Source organism: Panthera uncia, chromosome A2, assembly GCF_023721935.1.
Source record: "Panthera uncia isolate 11264 chromosome A2, Puncia_PCG_1.0, whole genome shotgun sequence".
Lineage (NCBI taxonomy): Eukaryota > Metazoa > Chordata > Mammalia > Carnivora > Felidae > Panthera > Panthera uncia.
This window is the reverse complement of record NC_064816.1, coordinates 151358125-151377319: the sequence shown is the minus strand read 5'-3', so window position 1 is coordinate 151377319 and position 19195 is coordinate 151358125. Positions and strand designations below refer to the sequence as shown.

The following is a 19195-nucleotide window of genomic DNA, read 5'->3' as shown; positions in this document are numbered from 1 at the left end:
CACCCCCACGCGAGAGCTGCCCCGCCTCTGCCGTCGCCAGTGCGCGCGCAGGCACAGAGCCCTCGCGCTAGAAACGCCGTCCAATGGGGTGAGAGAGCGCTCTTGGCGGAAAGGGAAGGGGCGGGGGAAGGCGAGGAAACACCCCGTCCTACGCGGGAATCCGATTGGTCTTCGGTTCCCGCGGAAATCGCGGATGCCTCTCCGGCGCCTCCCACCCTGTCTCACCCGCCTATTGCAACGTTACTGAGACGGGTTTGGCCGGACTTTATGCTTTATTGAAGTTGAACTGTTGGGGCCAGGATAAGGAGGAGATAGAGGGCACTAGGCGTTACACAGATACCACACAGTGGATGAAAGCCTGAGTGGGGAGCGCACCCCTGAGGAAGGTGGGTCAGCGATGGCCGAGCAGCTCCCAGTGGCTAAAACCTACATTACAGCCGAAGCACGATTCCAGAAAATCTAGTGTTCTGTTGGGATCTTAGCGAGCAGGACCCGGGGGTGGGGGTGGGGGTAAAATGCTGCGGTCCGAGTGCAGGGGTGAGGCTTAAGCGGTTAGACACCGTGCATGTGGCTCCAGCGCTTCATAGCAGGTGATTCAAGAGTGACCCTTAGGTACTCCGCCACCCCTGGCAAGCCCCTGTCTTATCCTTTCTGATCCTTGTACACTCGTCTTAAAATCGGAAGTCCCTCCCCCGGGGCAGTTTACTCCAGTTTCCCAATGGGGTGGGGACCCTGCCCTGGAGACTGCTCTTTAGCCCCAGGGCAGAAATTGCCCCTTACCTGGAGCAGGGGCTATCACGGCTTTGATTAGCTTTGCTCATCTAGGAGAGAGGGCACACTCCTGGTCACAATCAGCCCACACTGCCCGCAGACACAACTGGTCCACCGCTCTGTCCCTAGGAAGGCTCCCACCTGTCTCCAGCAGTTGCTCAAGATAGAGATTGAGAGATTTGTGGATGACCTTGTATTGAAAATACAGTAGGCTTTGGGATCAGAAGAGTAAACATTTTTATGCTATTTACTAGCAGTGTGCCCCTGTGCAAATTATCAAACTCCTCTGACCCTTGGGATCCTTATTTTTCAAATGAGGGCAGTAATACCTCACAAGGCTGGGAAAGTCTTCTTGTGCTAACAGAGATGAAGCACCCAGAACAGAAGCAACATAGCTGTCACTCAGATGTTTCTTTTCTTCCTTCTCCAGATTCTCTGGGTCACTCCTCTCATACTCGTCTAACTCTGGAAATATCGGATATGGGGTAGGTCACTGAATGTTACTCGAAGACTCCAACAGTGCTATGTACATCTCAGCTGGGAGAGGCTTAGGATAGCCTGACTCCCCTCTGTGTTAAGTTCCCCACGTGGAAACAGAGTTCCTGATACGTGGCAGGCACTGGGAAATGTTGGTCAAATGAATGAATGAGTCTGGCGCAGAGAGGATATATCCTGGCATAGTCTTTTAGGGGGGTGTCCGGTTGTTTTCAAAGAAAACATCATCAGGTTGACCAAAGCTGACATCATAGTCAGGGGGTGGGGTAAGAGGCTCCAGTTTGGGGGGTATCCCCAAGATCTGCAGATCAGGAGCAGTGGACACAGCTCGGGGTCCCCGAAGCCGAAGGCTGATTGGAGCTCTTCCAGGGTTTCCTGAGGTCATAGATCCCTCTGAGCCTACTCGCCTTTCCAGTCTAGCTCTTTTGGGCCCTTCTGGATGGCCAGGCTGTCCTTCCTCAAGTACTGGGGGGATTACAACACTGCTGTAGGGGGGTGGTTGACCCAGCTCTTGGGGGCGGCACTGTGATTCCAACACCACAGCCTCTTCATAGGTTGGCACCTCAAAGGCTTCGTTGTCGCTGAGGGAGGAGAAATAAAATCACTGGTGGCCTCCTGTGTGGAGTCCTTTTCCGCTTTACTGTCTTCTATTGGCAAAAGAACCTTCCACTAACCCCACCCCCCACCCCCTCATTGATACTAGTAACAGGGAAGCAGAGCTATATGCCTGAGAGACTAGAGGGACACCAGGAAAAAGGGGCCATCGTGTATTCCTAGAATTCTGCCCGCCCCTTAACTCACCGTGCATTGCTTGAGGCCCCCGAATTCTCGGTCTGCATTGATCGGAACCCCCATTCCAGAATACAGGCCAGGAGGCAGGCAAACAAGAAGAAGCCACCCAAGGTGAGAAAGAAATAAGCAACAGGGGCGATGTCTGGCTGTATGCCCAGCAAAGCCAGCCCCAGGAGGAAGGAGGCGCAGCACAGGAAGAGAAGCGGCTTCTCCAGTCTCCCCCAAAACTGTCTTGGCACCATGGCCCCTCCCCAGGCTCCTGCAAAAAGACACACAGGTATTGTGTCTAAACTAGCAACTGGCGTCCCGGCCAGGTCAGATTCCGCAGTAACCATATCAGACAACTTTGGGTCTCAGGTTCTTCAGTCTCCAATCAAATAAATGGCCAAAATATAGGACCTTCAGGGTTCCCTTCAGCTTTGTAATTCTCTCTAGGATCAATCAGAGTGCCAGGGTATCAGTGCGTGTGGAGTAGCCAGGAAATAAACCCAGGATCTTTCATGCAACTTACTGTGTAATGGCCCTGCCTTCCTTCCTTCTTCCTTGCAGTGTCTCTTCCAGCTCTATCTTTCTACACCATCCAAGACCCAGTCCTGGCTGGCCCTGCCTGGGGCTTTGGTGCTCACCAGCATCTGTGGAATCCAGGTAATGAGGCAAACCCTGCCTTTTCTCTATAATTGCTCTGCACTGGACCTCCACCCTACCTCCCCGTCTCCCCACTTAGACCCTGTTGGGGAGAGAAGTTGGGAAGGAGCACCATTACCCTGTCTCACTCCATCTTCCCATTTCCTCTACTCAGCCCGTGCTCTGGTTGGATGGAGAAAATGTACATGGACCCGACAAAGCCACAGGGACACAACTATATGAGAGGGCCTCTTACAAAGGCCTCCATCTATTGGAGGCCCAGATGGAGCCCGGATAACTGGAGGCCCAGATAACTCCTGATCTCTCTATACTCCGCACCTGCCAGGGTACCCCATCCTCTATGGGCCTTAACTCCGTAAGCTCAGATTTCAAACTTCCTGTCTGAAGTTACCACAAGGACTGGGAGGCTGGTGGGGAGAAGCAGCAACACCTGGTTAGCAGCACCCCAAAACCAACCCATCAGGAATTCCCTGAACTCTGCTATCAAGAAGCCAAAGACTCTAGGTAGGGCCCAGACCCCCTTCTTTAACCCTAACTCCAATCCCCCTTCTTGAACCCAACCCCCCCCTACCCTTCTCACCGGTCTTAGAAGTTCCTCTCTCACCTGTCTGGAACGACTCCGCAGAAAGTAGGTTGTAGACAAGCCGGAGGAGGCGGGGGTGGAGCCCACTGGCTCCACCCACTTTTCTGTTCCAATCCCTCAGTTCCTGGCGTAGGCTTCCTCCTCTTTCTGCTTCCACTTGACCTGCTATTGCCCCACCTTGATTTTTTTTTTTTCTTTTTTGGTTTTTACTCCACCCACCCCGTACCCGTGCGTTAATGAGAGTGCTCCTGTCACCCCCACCCCCACCTCAGTGATCTTTGTACTTAGGACCAGAGTTATATTCAGTTTCCACCTCTGCTCAAAGCACACTGTATTCTGAATAGTTTGTCTTATATTTAGGTAATGTATTTAATGCCTAGGAGCGGAGGCCACAATTTATTTAATCTCTCTAGATCACATAGTGCTTTGCATGGTTTGCTGTGGGCATGGGATGGCGTGTCCTGCTTCAGCTGCTGCCAAAGTACCGTTTCTGTGAACTTGTTTTCTGCAGGCCTGTAAGATATTTTGGTGTATGCTTCTTGGCCCACTTGACTCTTGATTCTTCAAAAGCCACATCCAGGGTGATGCCTACTGTGGAGGCTGCCTCCACAGTGTATCTAGAGCATTCCTTCCTACCCCTGTTTAAGCCTTTAGCTGTTTATTTAGTAATTTTCTGTTTACATACCTTTCTTCCACTGTAAGCTTTTCTTTAAAAATTTTTAAGTTTATTTATTTATTTTGAGAGAGGCAGAGACAGCACAAGTAGGGGAGGAGAAGAGAGAGAGGGAGAGAGAGAGAATCCCAAGCAGGCTGTCAGCGCAGAGCCCAAGGCTAGGCTTGAATTCACGAAACCTCAAGATCATCACCTGAGGCAAAACCAAGGGTCTGACGCTTAACCAACTGAGCCACCCAGGTGCTCCCACTGTGAGCTTTTCAAAGTGAGTGATTAGTTTCAATACTTTCTGAATCCCTGCAACTGACATTGGTTTCTGACACATGTTAGGTGCTCACTAAACAAAGTCGAATGCTCTCATTAGAAGGCTACCATTTTGCCTGGCCTCACCACCCATTGGAGATCCAGGACCCACTCTTTTTTTTTGTTGTTGTTGTTAATGCTTATTTATTTTTGAGGGAGACAGAGACAGAGCATGAGCAGGGAAAGGGGAGAGAGAGGGGGGGGACACAGAATCTGAAGCAGGCTCCAGGCTCTGAGCTGTCAGCACAGAGTCCAATGCATGGTTCATACTCACAAGCCGTGAGTGAGATCATGACCTGAGCCAAAGTTGGACACTTAACTGACTGAGCCACCCAGGAGCCCCAAGGACCCAGTCTTTTAAGGGGAACCCTGACAATAAGTCAAGGTGAGGCAGGTGTTGGGAGGTGTAGAGAGGATGGAGGCACACTTTTTTCTTGAGAAACAGAGCAGGACAGAGGAGGCTGGGTTCCGGGCCTTTGGACAAACTGAAAGAAGTAGGAGATAGTGGGGCACAAATCTAATCCCACGGACAGTTGTGGGGCATAGCCAGGGCTGCTGCATCAGAGGATGTATGAAGTGTATGTATGTGTGTGTGAGAGTGAGAGAGAGAGGGAGAGAGGAGGGAAGAAGGATGAAGATGAGGACGAGGGGCCTGGAGTGGAGTGCAGGTGTGTACAATGGTGGGCTATCAATGATGACTCTCCCACAGATAGAGGGAGGGAGAAGATGTAATGGGAAGGCTGTGCTAGTCTAAATGAGCTGTGTCTCTACAGGAAGTGGGAATGGAGAGTGGGAGGGGGGGAGCTGGTTGTTTTGTTTACACCAATTTCCATACTGTTGGTCCCATAAAAGGAAAGTATGTGATCAGAAGGATTTGCATCTGCAGTTAATATATTAATAGAAGGAAATTGGCCAAGAGTCATTGGTATGTGTGATAAGTAAGAGGGCTTTGTTAAGGAGTGAGTCCCTGGACAGGGACATGGCAGGGAGCGTAGGCTGAGAGGCAAGAGAGTCAAAGGGGGAGACTGAATGTCTACAGTTCAGGCTTTTACAGGCTTTGCAGTTGGGAGAATGAGATCTTTGTGCATGAGGCTCTTGGTTACCAGAAGGAGCCTACACTAGAGAGGCTTGCTAGTTAAAAACCGGGTCCACGTCAGAAAGGCTGGATTGCTGGCTGGCTGGCTGGCTGGGCCTTTCAATGTATTCTGTTACGTTAATCTACATTAAGTAGATTTCCTAAAAATTCTACTTCTTAAATATAAAATCTTGCAAAAATATTTAAAGACTATAAAGAAAAAACACCCATCTCATTATTCTAACATGGCCATTTAAAATTTCTACACATTTCTTCTAGTCTGTCCACACACTGGTTGAAATTAGAGTGTATTCATAATTTTGTATCTTTAAAAAATACTAAACATTATATCATGTATATACTTCACCTTTTGGTACAGTCTTTGTTGTGGTAATTTTTAACAGCCGCATAATACTGAATGGATGTACCATAATTTAGCATACCTTTATGTTATGTTACTTGGTAACAATGAGTTTATTTTCTTATTATTTATTTATTTATTTTGGTTGTTGTTGTTGATCATCAACTGCTTTAAGAGACAGAAAGGAGATTAATGATTGCCAGGAGCTGAGAGAGAGAGGAATGGGGAGTAACTCCTAACGGATTTCTTCTGAGGGTAATGAAAAGCTTTTAAAATTAGTGTTGCTTGCACAACTCTGCGAATATACTAAAAAAAGACCCACTGAATTTTACACTTCAAAAGGGTGAATTATGCTTCTATAAATCTGTTTTAAAAATGATGCTACAATGGGGCTCCTGGTTGGTTTAGTCAGTTGAGTGTCTAACTCTTGATTTCAGCTCAGGTCATGATCTCAGCGTTCGTGAGTTCGAGCCCCACGTTGGGCTCTGCGCTGACAGCTTGAAGCCTGCTTGGGATTCTCTCTTTCTGCCCCTCCCCTACTTGCTTGCATGTGCAAGTGTACTCTCTCTCAGAATTAAAAAAAAAAAATGCTACAATGAACATCTTCTTACATATAGTTTTACCTTCTTTTTGGATTATTTACTCCAGTTCAATCTAAGAAATGTCATCAAGACAACGTGAAAGAAAGCTTTTGTTGCCTTGAATACATATGGCCAAACTTCTTTCCAAAGGTTTTACTTTTCCTCTTTTCCTTCACCAACTTAGTATGAGTGCTAAGGATACTATTAGTCATTTTGTTTTCTACTTGCCTGCCTCTGCAAATCATCTTGTGAGCAGTTGGATTACCGCTCTAGGCTGGCCCACTGTGCCATTTTGGGGGACGATGGTGAAGAGAAGTGGGAGGTGAGGGAAGGAGGGAGAAGCGGAGATAACTGACAGACTTCCTGTGAATGATAATGGATGTCTACCCGCCCTGTGCTTCTCTGTGTCTCCATATACTTGTGATTTGGTGTTTCTGAATGTGGGTCTGTGTTATACTTATAGCCAACATGTGTGGAGTGTTTTTTGTGTACTACTCACTATGCTGGATGCTTTATACAAATTAATTTAAAATATAGTGTAATAAGAGGTAGTTATAATTATTATATTCATTTTATAGGTGAGGTCAGAAACTTGAGGAAAATATATAGCTAATCAAGGGTGGGGTCAAGATTTGAACCCATAGTCCCAGTGCAGAAACCTGGCTCTTAACCGCCATGTCATCTGACTATAAACACTGTTTTTTGGCCACCTTAATAATGATAATTTAACAAAACACTTATGATATTCTTTTTTTTTTTTTAAGTTTATTTATTTATTTTGAGAGAGAGAGAGAGTGTACAAGTGAGCAGGGGAGGGGCAGAGAGAGAGGGAGAGAGAAAATCCCAAGCAAGCTCCATGCTGACATGGAGCCTGACATGGGGCTCAATCCCATGAACTGTGAGATCATGACATGAGCCGAAACCAAGAGTTGGACACTTAACTGACTGAGACACCAGGCGCCCCCATACTTATGACATTCTGAGATCATTACTCTGGGGTTTCCACGGAGGAGTGGTTAGATGCTATTTTCCTCATTGTTTGGCATCTTAAGAAAAGGCTGACCTTCTGACAGCAAAGGCAGCAAAAGAGATTATGAGAAGATTAAGTAAGGTTATCAACATATAAGGCAAGAATGGAAATTAAGATTTCAGGCTCTGTAGCAGTATATGTTTATCTTTTAGGAGCTAATTAAGAGTGATTACAAAAGATAAGGCTCTTACCTGAATAGCTCTAGAAGTCCAATGTGCGGGTGACTTTTTTTTTAAAGGGTGTAGGTGGGAATGTGTATGTGTAGAAACAATTTGGTCCGATCTCATTTGATCCTTAATAACAGTCATGTAGGTAAGTCTGATTATCATTTTCATGTTACAGAGGAGGAAACCAGCTCAGAGAAAGTACATGATTTATTTAGTTAGAATCAAACTCAGAATCTTGACCTTCTAACTCAGTTGAAAGTGTTTTTCTCTGTGTTAGCTGCCTTACCCACCGCTCTTTCAAATGTGTAGGGAAGGGGATAAATGATTTAATGTGAATTGTATCAGCATCATTGATATTTCTTGAATGGAAATGCTTCCGATAAATCATAAATTCTCAAGTATGTAAGGATAAATAAACGTTATCACTCAGCAACTAGTTGTAATACCACACAAAGCTCACTGGCAATGTGCTGAGTGAATATGAGGTTCAGGCTGTCCCTCTAGCTCAGATGTTCAGCACTAAGCCACAAAAGTGATTCTCAAATTTGAGAAGTTGAGTGTAATTGTTGCCCAGTACAAATAATACATTGTGTTTATAAAAGGTGTCTGTAGATAGTGGCAAAAATGTCCCACATGAATATGTCCCTAAATAAGAGAAGACAAGAAGGTATCGTGGTTGCGGTTAAGCACATATTTTTGGAGATGGCCAGACCAGGTTTCAAATCTCATTTCTACCAATTACTAACTGTGTGACCTTTGATAAGCTATTTAACCTTTTTTCATGCATAAAAGTAACTAGAGTTAAATATTAGTTAACTTGTTTTCTTTTTAAATAAGATTGGTCTACAGTAAAATGCACAAATTTTCAGTGGGCAATTCCATAAGTTTTGATAAAGACTTATGCTTGTGTAACCCAAATTCCAATCAAGATACAAAACACTACTATCATCCAAAGTTCCCTGCAAGCCCCCTTCAGTCAACCCCATAGGCAACCACTGGTTTGCTTTTTTTTCCCATCTACTATATTCTTAAAAATGGTTTCTGTTTTATGGAACAACAATTTATTGAACCATAAACATTTAATTATCTGATAACCAGCTGGTTTGTTTCCAGGATTTTGCAATTCATATATTTCTTTTTTTTTTTTAATTTTATTTTAAGTAGGCTCCACATGCAATGTGTCTCAAGACCTGAGATCAAGTCACATGCTCTATCAAGACTGAGCCAGCCAGTTGCCCTCATATATTCCTATACGTGTTTTTATTCATATGTGTGATTCAGAAAAAATCCTGAAAGTGAAGTTTCTAATAGATATCACCATGTGCTCTCGAAAGGAGTTGCAAATATTCATACTCCTACTCACATTGCAGGGTTACCTATTGGCCCACACCCTGATCAACAGTGAGTTATCAAACTTGGGTTCAAAAATTTTTACTGTTCACTTGCTACACAGGAGACTCCAAGGCATATTCAGTAGATCTGACAGGAATATCACTCTCAAAGAGCTTACTGTCCCTAAGGGGAAAGGTGTGTACATGACTAACCGTAGGGTAGGATACAAAGAGACAAGGTACAAAGTGCTGCTGAGAGCAGAAACTTGGTGCTGACAAAGGTGGGGATCAGGAATACATCACGGATATAAAGGGGGTTTGTTTACACTCCTTTAAAAAAAAAATGTTTATTATCTTGAGAGAGAGAGAGAGAGAGTGTGTGTGTGCGCGCATGTGTGCACTTGTGAGCAGGGGAGGGGCAGAGAGAGAGGGAGAGAGTCCCAAGGAGGCTCCACACTGTCGGAGCAGAGCCCAACTCTGGGATTGATCCTGAGAACTGTGAGATCATGACCTGAGCCTAAATCAAGAGTCTGATGCTTAACCGCTGAGCCACCCAGGTGCCCCTACACTCTCTTTATGTCCATCTCATCATTATGCGTGGAGTAGACAATAAATGCTTGTATCATTTGTTGGTAGTAAATATTTATTGATTTAGTGATTCATGATCTTTGGATCCCTTGATCCTCCCTCAATTGTCTCCCCCTCTTTTCCAGTCTTTTTTGGTCTGGCATCAGCTAGCGCCAGCCATACCCTTGAACATGGGCTTGGCGGAAGAGGGAATTAGTCTGATCCAAGCCAGGGGTTTCAGTTTTCCCGTTTGTGAACACATTGAAGGAACTCTCTGGGATTAAGGTCACAGGATGAGTGAGGAACAGCATCCAGTTGGCCTCCCTGCCGCCAATTCCCTGGGGTACAAGTGGCTACTTCTTTCTGCTTTCACTTCTGCTTATACCTGGGAATCGTAGTCAAATGAAGGACTAGGCTTCCTCTGAGAAGGAGAATGATAAATAATGGGCCCCAAGTCCCTGTCTTCCAGTGGGACTCCTACTTTCTCCATGCACTTACCCGGCAGCATCATTTTCTGGAATCCCTGTTCACCTTTTCTACTTCGAGACTTCCCCCATCTCCTCTGTGACCTTGTTATCTCCTTCTTTTGCCACCTCCCATCTCTTTTTCCCTTCTCTCACTTTCTCCTCTTTTCTTTGGTCCATTTGTTTGGTAAGAATTTACTCAGCATGTATCATGTGCTCACAGGAACAGCTACATACAGTACATAGTTTGTTGGGTCCAGTGCAAACTGAAAATGCAGGGCCGCTTGCTCCAAATTGTGAAGGATTGCAAGACAGTGCTGGCAGAGCATCAAACCAGTCATGGGGCCCTGTGTGAGTGCACAGGATGCAAGTCCTTGAGGCTGACCTTGTGTGCACAGTACTATGGGGATATGTGAAAATGTGTAATATCACAGAATTTAAATTTCAGTACATTTTTTTAAGTTTATTTATTTACTTTGAGAGAGAGAGAGAAAGAAAGAGAGACCTTGCAAGCAGGGGAGGGGCAGAGAGAGAGAGAGGGAGAGAGGAAGAATCCCAAGCATGCTGTCCTATGCTGTCAGCATGGAGCCTGATGTGGGGCTCAATCTCATGAACTGTGAGATCATGACCTGAGCCAAACCCAAGAATTGGATGCTTAACTGACTGAGCCACCCAGGCACCTCCCCCGCTTTTTTAAAGTAATTTCTACACCCTATGTGGGGCTTGAACTGATGGCCCTGAGATCAAGAGTCATAAGCTCCACTGACTGAGCCAGCCAGGTGCCCCTCAGTACACTTTCAAGACATTATTATGGAAATAATCCCAACACACATAAATGAGGAAAGAATAGTATAATGAACTCTTCATGTACCCATCACTCAGCTCCAATAATCGTCTCATCTATTTTTTCCACCTCCCCCACTTTTTTCATTTGGGGGGGAGGGGCAAAAGGACAGAGAGAGAGAGAGGGAGGGAGGGAGGGAGAGAGGGAGAATCTTAAGCAGGCTCCACACTTGCACTGAGTCTAACACTGGGGCTTGATCCCACAACCCTGGGATCATGACCTGAGCAGAAATCAAGAGCTGGATGCTCAACCAGCTGAACCACCCAGGCGCCCCACCTCCCCAACTTTTTAAAAGGCAGCACGTCACCTCTACCCTAAATGTTTCAGAATGCAATTCCAATTGATGAGAACTTACTCGTGCCTGCCACCCTGCCATTATCACACTTAATTCCTTAGTATCACCTAATATCCAGTCTCTGTTACTTTCCCTCAGTTGTCTTAAAATGTACATTCTTTTAAAATATACTATTAAGAACAATACTGACATTTCAAAAACAGTCAATCCAGTTAGAAAATGGGCAAAAGGCACGAACAGAAATTTCACTGGAGAGGATGTACAGATGGTAAAGCGTACACAAAAAGATGTTCATGAGCCCTTAGGGAAATGCAGATTAAAATTACAGTGAGCTATCACTACACATCTATCAGAATGGCTAAAATAAAAAATAGCAGTAACACCAAATGCTGGTGAGGATGCAGAGAAACTGGATCACTCGTGCATTTCTAGTGGCATGGCCACTTAGGAAAAGTATAGCAGTTTCTTATAAAACTAAACATGCACTTATTATATGACTCAGCAACTGTACTCCTGGGCATTTACCCCAGAAAAACAAAAATTTGTGTGCACACAAAAACCTGTACAAGAATATTCATACCAGGTCTATTTGTAATAGCCCCAAACTGGAAACAACCTAAGTGTCCTTCAACAGGTTAAACAAATTGGCACATCCATACCCGAACTACTACTCAGCAATAAAAAGAACCAGAGACACGCAACACCTTGTGTGGATCTGAAGGGAATATGCTGAGTGAAAATAAGCCAATCTGATTCCATTTATATGGCACTCTTGAAGTGACAAAACTATACGAAGAACAGATTGGTCATTGGTAGGGCTTAGAGAAGTGGGGAGGGCAGGTGGCCCTAGCTATAAAAGGGGGAGCATGAGGATCCCTTATGCTCAAAATATTTCATATCTTGTGATGGTGGTCACGTACACAATAAAATAATACAGAACTAAATATACACAAATGAGTGCACGAAAAACCGATGAAATCTGAATAGGGTTGATGGATCGCGTCAATGTCAATGTTCTGTTTGTGTCACTATACTATAGCTGTGCAAGATGTTACCATTGGGGAAACTGGATGAAGGGTATATTGAATCACTGACTTATGGCTGACATTCATGTGTTAAAAAATACAAACATTTCTGGGTACACACAAAAAAACCAGAGAGTACAAATGGAAATGAAAAAGGGGAGACTCTTCACTTGATAGCTTGCTGGGTTTTTTTTTGTTTTGTTTTACCACATGAATGTGATACTTTTTGTTGTTAACACTTGTGTTTCGAGTCTGTCAAAAAATACCATTCTAGAAGTTCTACCTAAGTTTGTTTTAGAAGTATAATGTTATTTTGGTAAGCCTGGAATTTGAACTCCAGTGCAAGATAGTGGTTCAGTATTCTAAGTATTGACATAACTATGAATTTTATATTACACTACAACTATTGATCAGAAGGGGAGGAGAGGAAGGAACGAAGTATGAAGCTTTTTGGATTAGAAGAGTGTTCCTTTATTTTAAAAATACAGCTGCATTTGGGGGCTTTCCCCTTTCTCACTGTGATGGTTAATTTCATGTGTCAACTTGACTGAGCTAAGGGATGCCCAGAGAGCTGATAAAACAATACTTCTGGGTGTGCCTGTGAGGGTGCTTCTAGAAGAGATTAGCATTTGAATCGGTAGACTGAGTAAAGGTGGCCCTCACCAGTGTGGGTGGGCATCATCCAGTTTATTGAGGGCCTGAATGGCACAAAAAAGCAAAGGGCAAACTTGTTCTTTCTGTTTGAACTGAGACATGCATGTTCTGTTGCCCTCAGACACAAGTGCTGCTGGTTCTCAGGCTTTGGATTCTGGATTGGAACTGCACCACCAGCCCGCTTTCCCAGGCCTCCAGCTTGCAGATGGCAGATCGTGGAACTTCTTAGCCTCCATAGTCATGTAAGCCAACCCCTGATAATAGATCTCTTTTATATACATGGGTAAATACCCTATTGTTTCTGGTTTTTTTTTTTTATGTTTTTAAAAATTTTATTATTTTTTAAAATTTACATCCAAGTTAGTTAGCATATAATGCAACAATGATTTCAAGGGTAATACTGTTTCTGTTTCTTTGGAGAACCCTAATACACTTGTTTTGGATTCTATTTGGCAGAAGTTCAGACATTATAATCCAGAGCGTGTTTGTAAGGTTTAGTCTAGAAATTGTCTCATTCTTCCAGAGAAGATTACATTTACTATTGGATTAGGAAAATAGGATGTTAGACCTTTGAAGGAAGACTGGGCAGACCTGGGAAATGCCTGCGTCTACAGTAAGAGATTAGTTCACATTAGCCTGGGATAAAATTTGGGATTAAGTTAAGCAACTGATAATGTTTCAAAAACAATGGGAAGGATGCACAATTGTAGCCAAATGTGAATCCAGAAGTTCTTGTATTTTTTCATTAAATATATACATTTTTGTTTGCCAGAAAAGATGATCATTTCAAAAAGTCTACAAATGAAATGGAAACATCTTGGCATATTTTATTCCAGGATTAATAAACTGATTTCCTCTGTAATATTTTTTTATAAGTCAACATGTAATTGAGATCATAGCATGTAGTTTAATCTTTTTTTTCCAATTAATAATATATCGCAAGAATTTCCAGCATTAAAATTCTTTACAAGTGTAATTTTTGATAGTTATGAAACATTACATCCTGGATGTACCATAACTATTCAAGCATCTGCCTATTGTTAGATATTTAAGGTACTTGATACCACAAACAATGCTGAGATCAGCACCTTTATTCATAAAACTTTGTCTCCACTACTGTCCTCTCAGCATAGATGAGAACTTCTATATACTTGAATATATAACATAAATACATGAGACGTAACATTTTAATTTGCTCTTAGGTTTCTTACTATTGGACATTTCCCCGTATTTTAAATTAATATTAGATGTACATGTCACGATATCTCTTTTGAAAGATGGAGTGTGTACTTGGAGATGTACTTCTGGTTATTTAGCAGCTAAGCCTAGTAAGGATAACTTGAAATCCAAGAGTATGCTGGAATAATGGAAAAGGGGAGAGGAGGAAAACAGAAAATGATGGGGAATAAAAGGGGCAAATGAGCTTGGAGATTAGAAAGAGCCAGAGGGAGGGAACAAGGCATCCCCTCTTAAAGCCTCTCAACCTTTGAGCCATCAAAAACTCCACACCTGGTTTCCAACAGATGCCTAAGTGTGGTTTCAGCTTTGAATAAAGAGTATTCTCAAAGAAGTCCAAAGATTGTTGAAACACAAGGTATTCTGATTACTGCATAGCTGGCACAAACAGAGCCGGGCCTTTGGATAAATAACTGAGGGAGTGGGAAAACTATAGGTTTGTATGGGAAGGAGCAGGGGTTCCAGGGAGAGAGGCCCTGGGATTTTCTCGAAATCTGCTTTGTGGGTGAGGGAACTCTGTGGGATGAGCACCTTGCCCAGGCCATGGCAACTCCAGCCTGTCTCCCTGTGCTGCCTTGCCCTTGTTCTGCTGGTCAGTGTAGCTGGAGCTGTTCAAATATCTGGGTAGAAGCTCAGCCATGCTCTGGCTCCCTCTCAGGCACCATGACTGGTTAGAAGGCAGTAGGTACCAAACTGGTTATTTAGTTTTCGGTCCCTGAAGAGGGATGGTTTCCTGCTCCTTCCACACAAGCTGCCCTGAGGGCAGCAGTGGGGCTGGCAGTACGGAAAAAGCTGTTTAGAAACACTCAGAGTGGACAGAATATGACAGTAGGAAGAACACACAAACACCAGATAGGACACAGAAATATTCTGCCTGATGATGTTAGGTTTATTCTGAGAGAAAGTAGAGTTTGGGGCTCTTGAAAGGCACTTGTGAGGCACGCAAGTAAAAGCAGTCATGAGACTAAGGTAGATGATGTAACACGCAGTCCCCCTCCCCGGCATCCCCAGGGCCACAGAGGAACCGCTGTCAGACAGGAAAACCAGAATGCTAGTGTCACACAGTGGAAGAAGCGTAAGCAGATTATCTACTTTTTTACTCCAGTAGTTTTGCTTCCCTTGGCCATCCTTAAATTTTGGCATTTATGGCTGGAGGCACAGGGCCCATCCACTTCTCTCCTAGATGGAGAAAATCACATATGTTAGAGGCTGGCCCCACAAGCCTCAGGGGTTTTCTAAGGAGACCTCTGCTTGGTTTCCTTCTTTTCTGTGGGGGTGAAGGTGGCCTCTCCCCATTCAACTTTGAGGACCCCTGTGTATGAGGCTTCATTGTTGGAAATGCATAGAATATGTTTTGCTCTGCATCTGTCATTCTGGTCCACTGATATAATGGGGTGGGGCTGGGGTCAAGGGCAGCTCACCACGAACCTGTAACTTACCCAGCAGGTGTGCCAGCAACTCCATCCGGTCAGAGCCAAACAGCATGTGGGTTTGGCCATCCAGATGGGCCACGGTGACAGGCAGCCCAAAGGCCTGGAGAAAGCAGTGATGGAGCAGGTGTTTATTAGGCTGGGGTCAAAGGCTAAGAGTCAATACTTGTCTGAGGTCATAGAAGCAAAGTAGCCAAAGATGTGATTGCTAAGAAGTTCCTTGGCTCTAAAGAGTTTTCTGGTTTTAACTCTCAGATGTTGTCTTTCTTCTTGCCATCCAGCTCCCTCCCTTTTTCTCCATGGACTATGGGTTGGGAAGGGAGAGGATGAGGGTTGACTGGGAGCTGGGAGGACTCATGCTGGGAGCAACTTCTGGGACAGGTGCATGGGGACCCAGCAGATTCTCATCCTGTCTCCAGCACTGGGGCTGGGGACCCACATCAGGAGTTGCTCACCCCGTATTTGCAGGCTGCGTTGGTGGTATCCCTGAGCTCGTTCTTCACCTTTGGTGTTGAGATCTTTTCCAGAAGTCCCTGGGCTTGTTCTGTAGACATGCCAGCTTTCTCTGCAGCCTGAGGGCATGTGGTAGGGAACACAACTATGTCTGAATTAGTGGGACCAGAAAATTCTGGTCTTTTTATTTTCTGCTCCCATCTTCATGGTAAGGCCTTTGTCCACCCACAAGTGGAGGTCTAGCTTTGCTAAGAGGGGCAAAATCTTGAGACTGGTGGAAAGAACAGGTGGCAGAGTCACAGCTGTAGAAATTTAAAGCCAGGGGGCATCTTAGAAACCAGTGAAGGGACTGTTATCCAGAGGTAGTCCATGACTTGGTTGGCATTAAAGAGCTTGTTAGTGGCAGAGCCAATGCTAGAATCCAGGTCCCCTGACAGTAAGTCTGGGCTCTTGCCTTCTTATTTCTCAGAATTCTTGAATATCTTGTGCTCTTCTGACTCAAGGGCTAGGCTACAAATTCTCATGGAATTTCTGGAGGACTTCTGAGCAGAGCACAGGGATACAGCTTCCTGCATGGCTAACAATAACAAAGGCTTCAGTATGGGGTTTGTTGGTATCGTTTGGGATTAGGGGTTCTTAACTTTGGCTGCACGTTAGAATCTCCCGAGGGAGCTTTTAAAAAATCCCATTCACAAATCACCCCCTGGAACAATTACATCAGAACTTTTGGTAGGCAGTGTCCAGGTGCTCTAGGGGACTTAAATATACAGCTGAGGATGAGAACCACTGCTGCTTGACCTCCTCAACCTGGAGGAGGAAACACAAAGTTATGCAGTGTATTCTAATGTGACACTATCTTTCTCGTACTTGTCTACATGAGAGAATTGTGTCCCAGACCAAATGTTCAACAACAGGGGAATGGTTAAGTAAACAAAATGCTTAAAAAACAAAAAAACAAAATTGCCCACTAAATGCAATGCTACGTAGAAACTAAGAATGGTACTTTCAAAGAGTTTATGATGGCATGGGAAAGGATTGTTCATAAGTGGAAAGGCAAGCCTGGGCATATACTCTGCAGGAATAAAAACAGTGGAGGAATATATTGGCCATTCTTTGTATGTGTACTTTTGGTGATTTGCCATCTTATGTATTAAATCTGAATATGCTTCGACTATCATTTTGTAAACTGCAGGGAAAATATTATTTTGAATTTCCCGATTTAATTCCAATGAAAAACTTAAGTTTTTATATACCTCATCGATGGCTGGCACACATTCCAATGTTTTGAGCTATTTCTATTTGTTTTCACTCAGGCTTTTGTATAATTCTGGCTTGAGCCGGTTATCTCTTTTAGTCTCTTTAAAGTCTGTCTGTAAAGTCTCCTGCTTTCTACTCTGGCTATGTTGGTGTGGTCTGGGTTGGAGTCTCTGGGGCCAAGATTGCCAATGCTTCATCCCTCCCCATCTGGGGATGCCACCATTTAACAGCTCTCTCCCACTGACTCCTTCATGAGATAAATTCTACCCATGCAGAAGTTTGCACTTCCCCTTTCAACCATGAGGTAATCTTCTGAGTGTCCTGCTAGTTCCAACCTTTCAGTAATTTGGCTTCCCAAACACAGACCTGCTTTCTCCCCTAATAACTATGACCTCTTGCACTGAATATGAAATCTGTGCCCTCTCTGCCCCTAAACACCAATTGTTCTCAGCTTTGCTATGAGAGGAGTGGGGACAAGCCAGGATACTCACAGCCAGGATGCTCTTGGGCTCCGAGATGTCTTCATCCTGAGAAGAAGAGAACACTCAGCAGGAAGGAGGTGGAGAGGGTGGAGATGGGGGACAAGTAGGCCAGTGAACAAGAGGGAAAGGCAGGACCAGGATGCTGGAAATGGTTCTGGGGAGGGTCAGAACACCATCCAGGGTCTCCCAAGCAGGTTCCCAGAGTTCTGTCCTCACTCGTGACCAGACGCGCATCCATAGTTCTCTGGACACTTTCTCCAGCATCTTTGGGTGCTCCAGGTTCACAGCGGTGAGGAATCGCATGGCTGATAAACTTCCTGCAGGGCAGAGGTACTCAGAGGTGGGCTCTCCTGGCTTGTTTCTGATGAAGGACCAGCTCTTTCATGCTTCTGACATCCCCAGAGCTCAGTTGCCCTCAGCCTCCCACCCAAATTTCTCATAGCCAATTTGACCTGCTCTTTCTCCCCTTCTGTCCCCATAAGCTTCTGCTGACTCAACTCTGACCTGCGTTTCCCCCAGGTTTGTTTCAGTTTCATGTGGTTGCCAGCCCTTACTTCCTGCCACTAGTTTCCAAATGCGCTGCCTTTCACTAGATACCCCTTCTGTATCCCACTGTCTTCACCTTTTTCAAGGATCACAGAGAAGAAATCCTTGGGGAGCTGGATGGGAACCTGGATATGCTGTCCCAGGAGCCTGATGTCATTTTGCAGGTATTGGGCTTTGCGGGGAAGCAGAGCTGGCGGCTGGTTTCCTGCAAATGGCAATTTGGGGACATTGGTGAGAGACCACGTGAGGGTCCCAGGCTTGGGGGCCGGCTACCTGGGTTTTGACCAGAGGGCAGATTACGAGCTACAGGTGCCAATGTAAAGACCCAATTGAAGCCATCCCTCCCTCAAATCGCGGTCCCAAAGGCGACTGCCTTCACACCGCTGTCTTTCATGATCGCTGCAATGAGGCTCGGGCGCAACTGCAGGTTGATGTTCCAGAGCTTCTTATATCGGCACAGGACCTGCAGAGGCAGAGATGGGGAGCCACTGTGTCAGATGGAGAGAGTGAAGATGGCTAAGCGCAGAGTAGGGGTTCTGTGGATACCCTAAATTTCATTGCTAGAAATCGATCCCATGAACTTTGCTCCGTCCCAAGAAATCGATCGCAGGATCTTTCTGTGGACGGCTTCCATACTTTTCACTCTCAGCCCCCCAAAAGTGGTGGCAGTGCCATGGAATTCTCTTTGATACTTTGGAGTTACCCGTCTTCTTCCAAACCGCCGTGGGAAACCACTGCCTTAGAATATAAAGGCTCGACCTGGACCCAGCGACCGTATCCCGTTTAAAAACACAAAGTGACCTTCAGCGCTTCACCTCTCTATCGCGTGTCCTAAACCCCGTCCGGCAGCGCCAGGCCTTTCACGAGACTTCGGTCCCCGCGCCCCGCTCCCGCCCTTGCCTCCGCCCTTGCCCTCCAAGCCCCGGCCGAGGGGGCTCCCAGAGTCACCTCGAAGCCCAACCAGGAGTAGGGGGACAGCACATCGTAGAAGAGCTCCAGAGTGCGCGGCGCGGGCGTCATGCTGCAGCAGCCGAGGTCCTCTCTGGCGCGCCGGGCTCGCGTAGGGATTCCAGGCGTGCTATGGCAGACCCGCCCTCCGCCCGCCGCCCGCCGCCCGCCGCCCGCCGCCCGCCGC

General features: G+C 45.4%; 2 protein-coding genes and 1 long non-coding RNA gene across 3 annotated transcripts; 1 reads left to right on the top strand and 2 right to left on the bottom strand.

The window, feature by feature from the left end:
• Positions 1-160: 160 nt before the first annotated feature.
• LOC125930267 (uncharacterized) lies at positions 161-12993 on the top strand. The gene is made up of 4 exons (XR_007460121.1): positions 161-386; positions 1202-1256; positions 2608-2703; positions 12778-12993. It is a non-coding gene; the product is annotated as an uncharacterized LOC125930267 (long non-coding RNA).
• TMEM139 (transmembrane protein 139) lies at positions 380-2408 on the bottom strand. The gene is made up of 2 exons (XM_049642019.1): positions 2068-2408; positions 380-1847 (listed from the first exon to the last, which is right to left on the bottom strand). The coding sequence occupies exons 1-2, from the start codon at positions 2391-2393 to the stop codon at positions 1457-1459; spliced, it is 717 nt and encodes a 238-aa protein (XP_049497976.1). The 5' UTR covers positions 2394-2408; the 3' UTR covers positions 380-1456.
• Positions 12994-14758: 1765 nt separating the features above from the next.
• Positions 14759-19165, bottom strand: GSTK1 (glutathione S-transferase kappa 1). The gene is made up of 8 exons (XM_049642020.1): positions 19009-19165; positions 18442-18523; positions 18137-18265; positions 17731-17831; positions 17524-17559; positions 15778-15894; positions 15332-15425; positions 14759-15071 (listed from the first exon to the last, which is right to left on the bottom strand). The coding sequence occupies exons 1-8, from the start codon at positions 19078-19080 to the stop codon at positions 15022-15024; spliced, it is 681 nt and encodes a 226-aa protein (XP_049497977.1). The 5' UTR covers positions 19081-19165; the 3' UTR covers positions 14759-15021.
• Between the last annotated feature and the right edge of the window lie 30 nt (positions 19166-19195).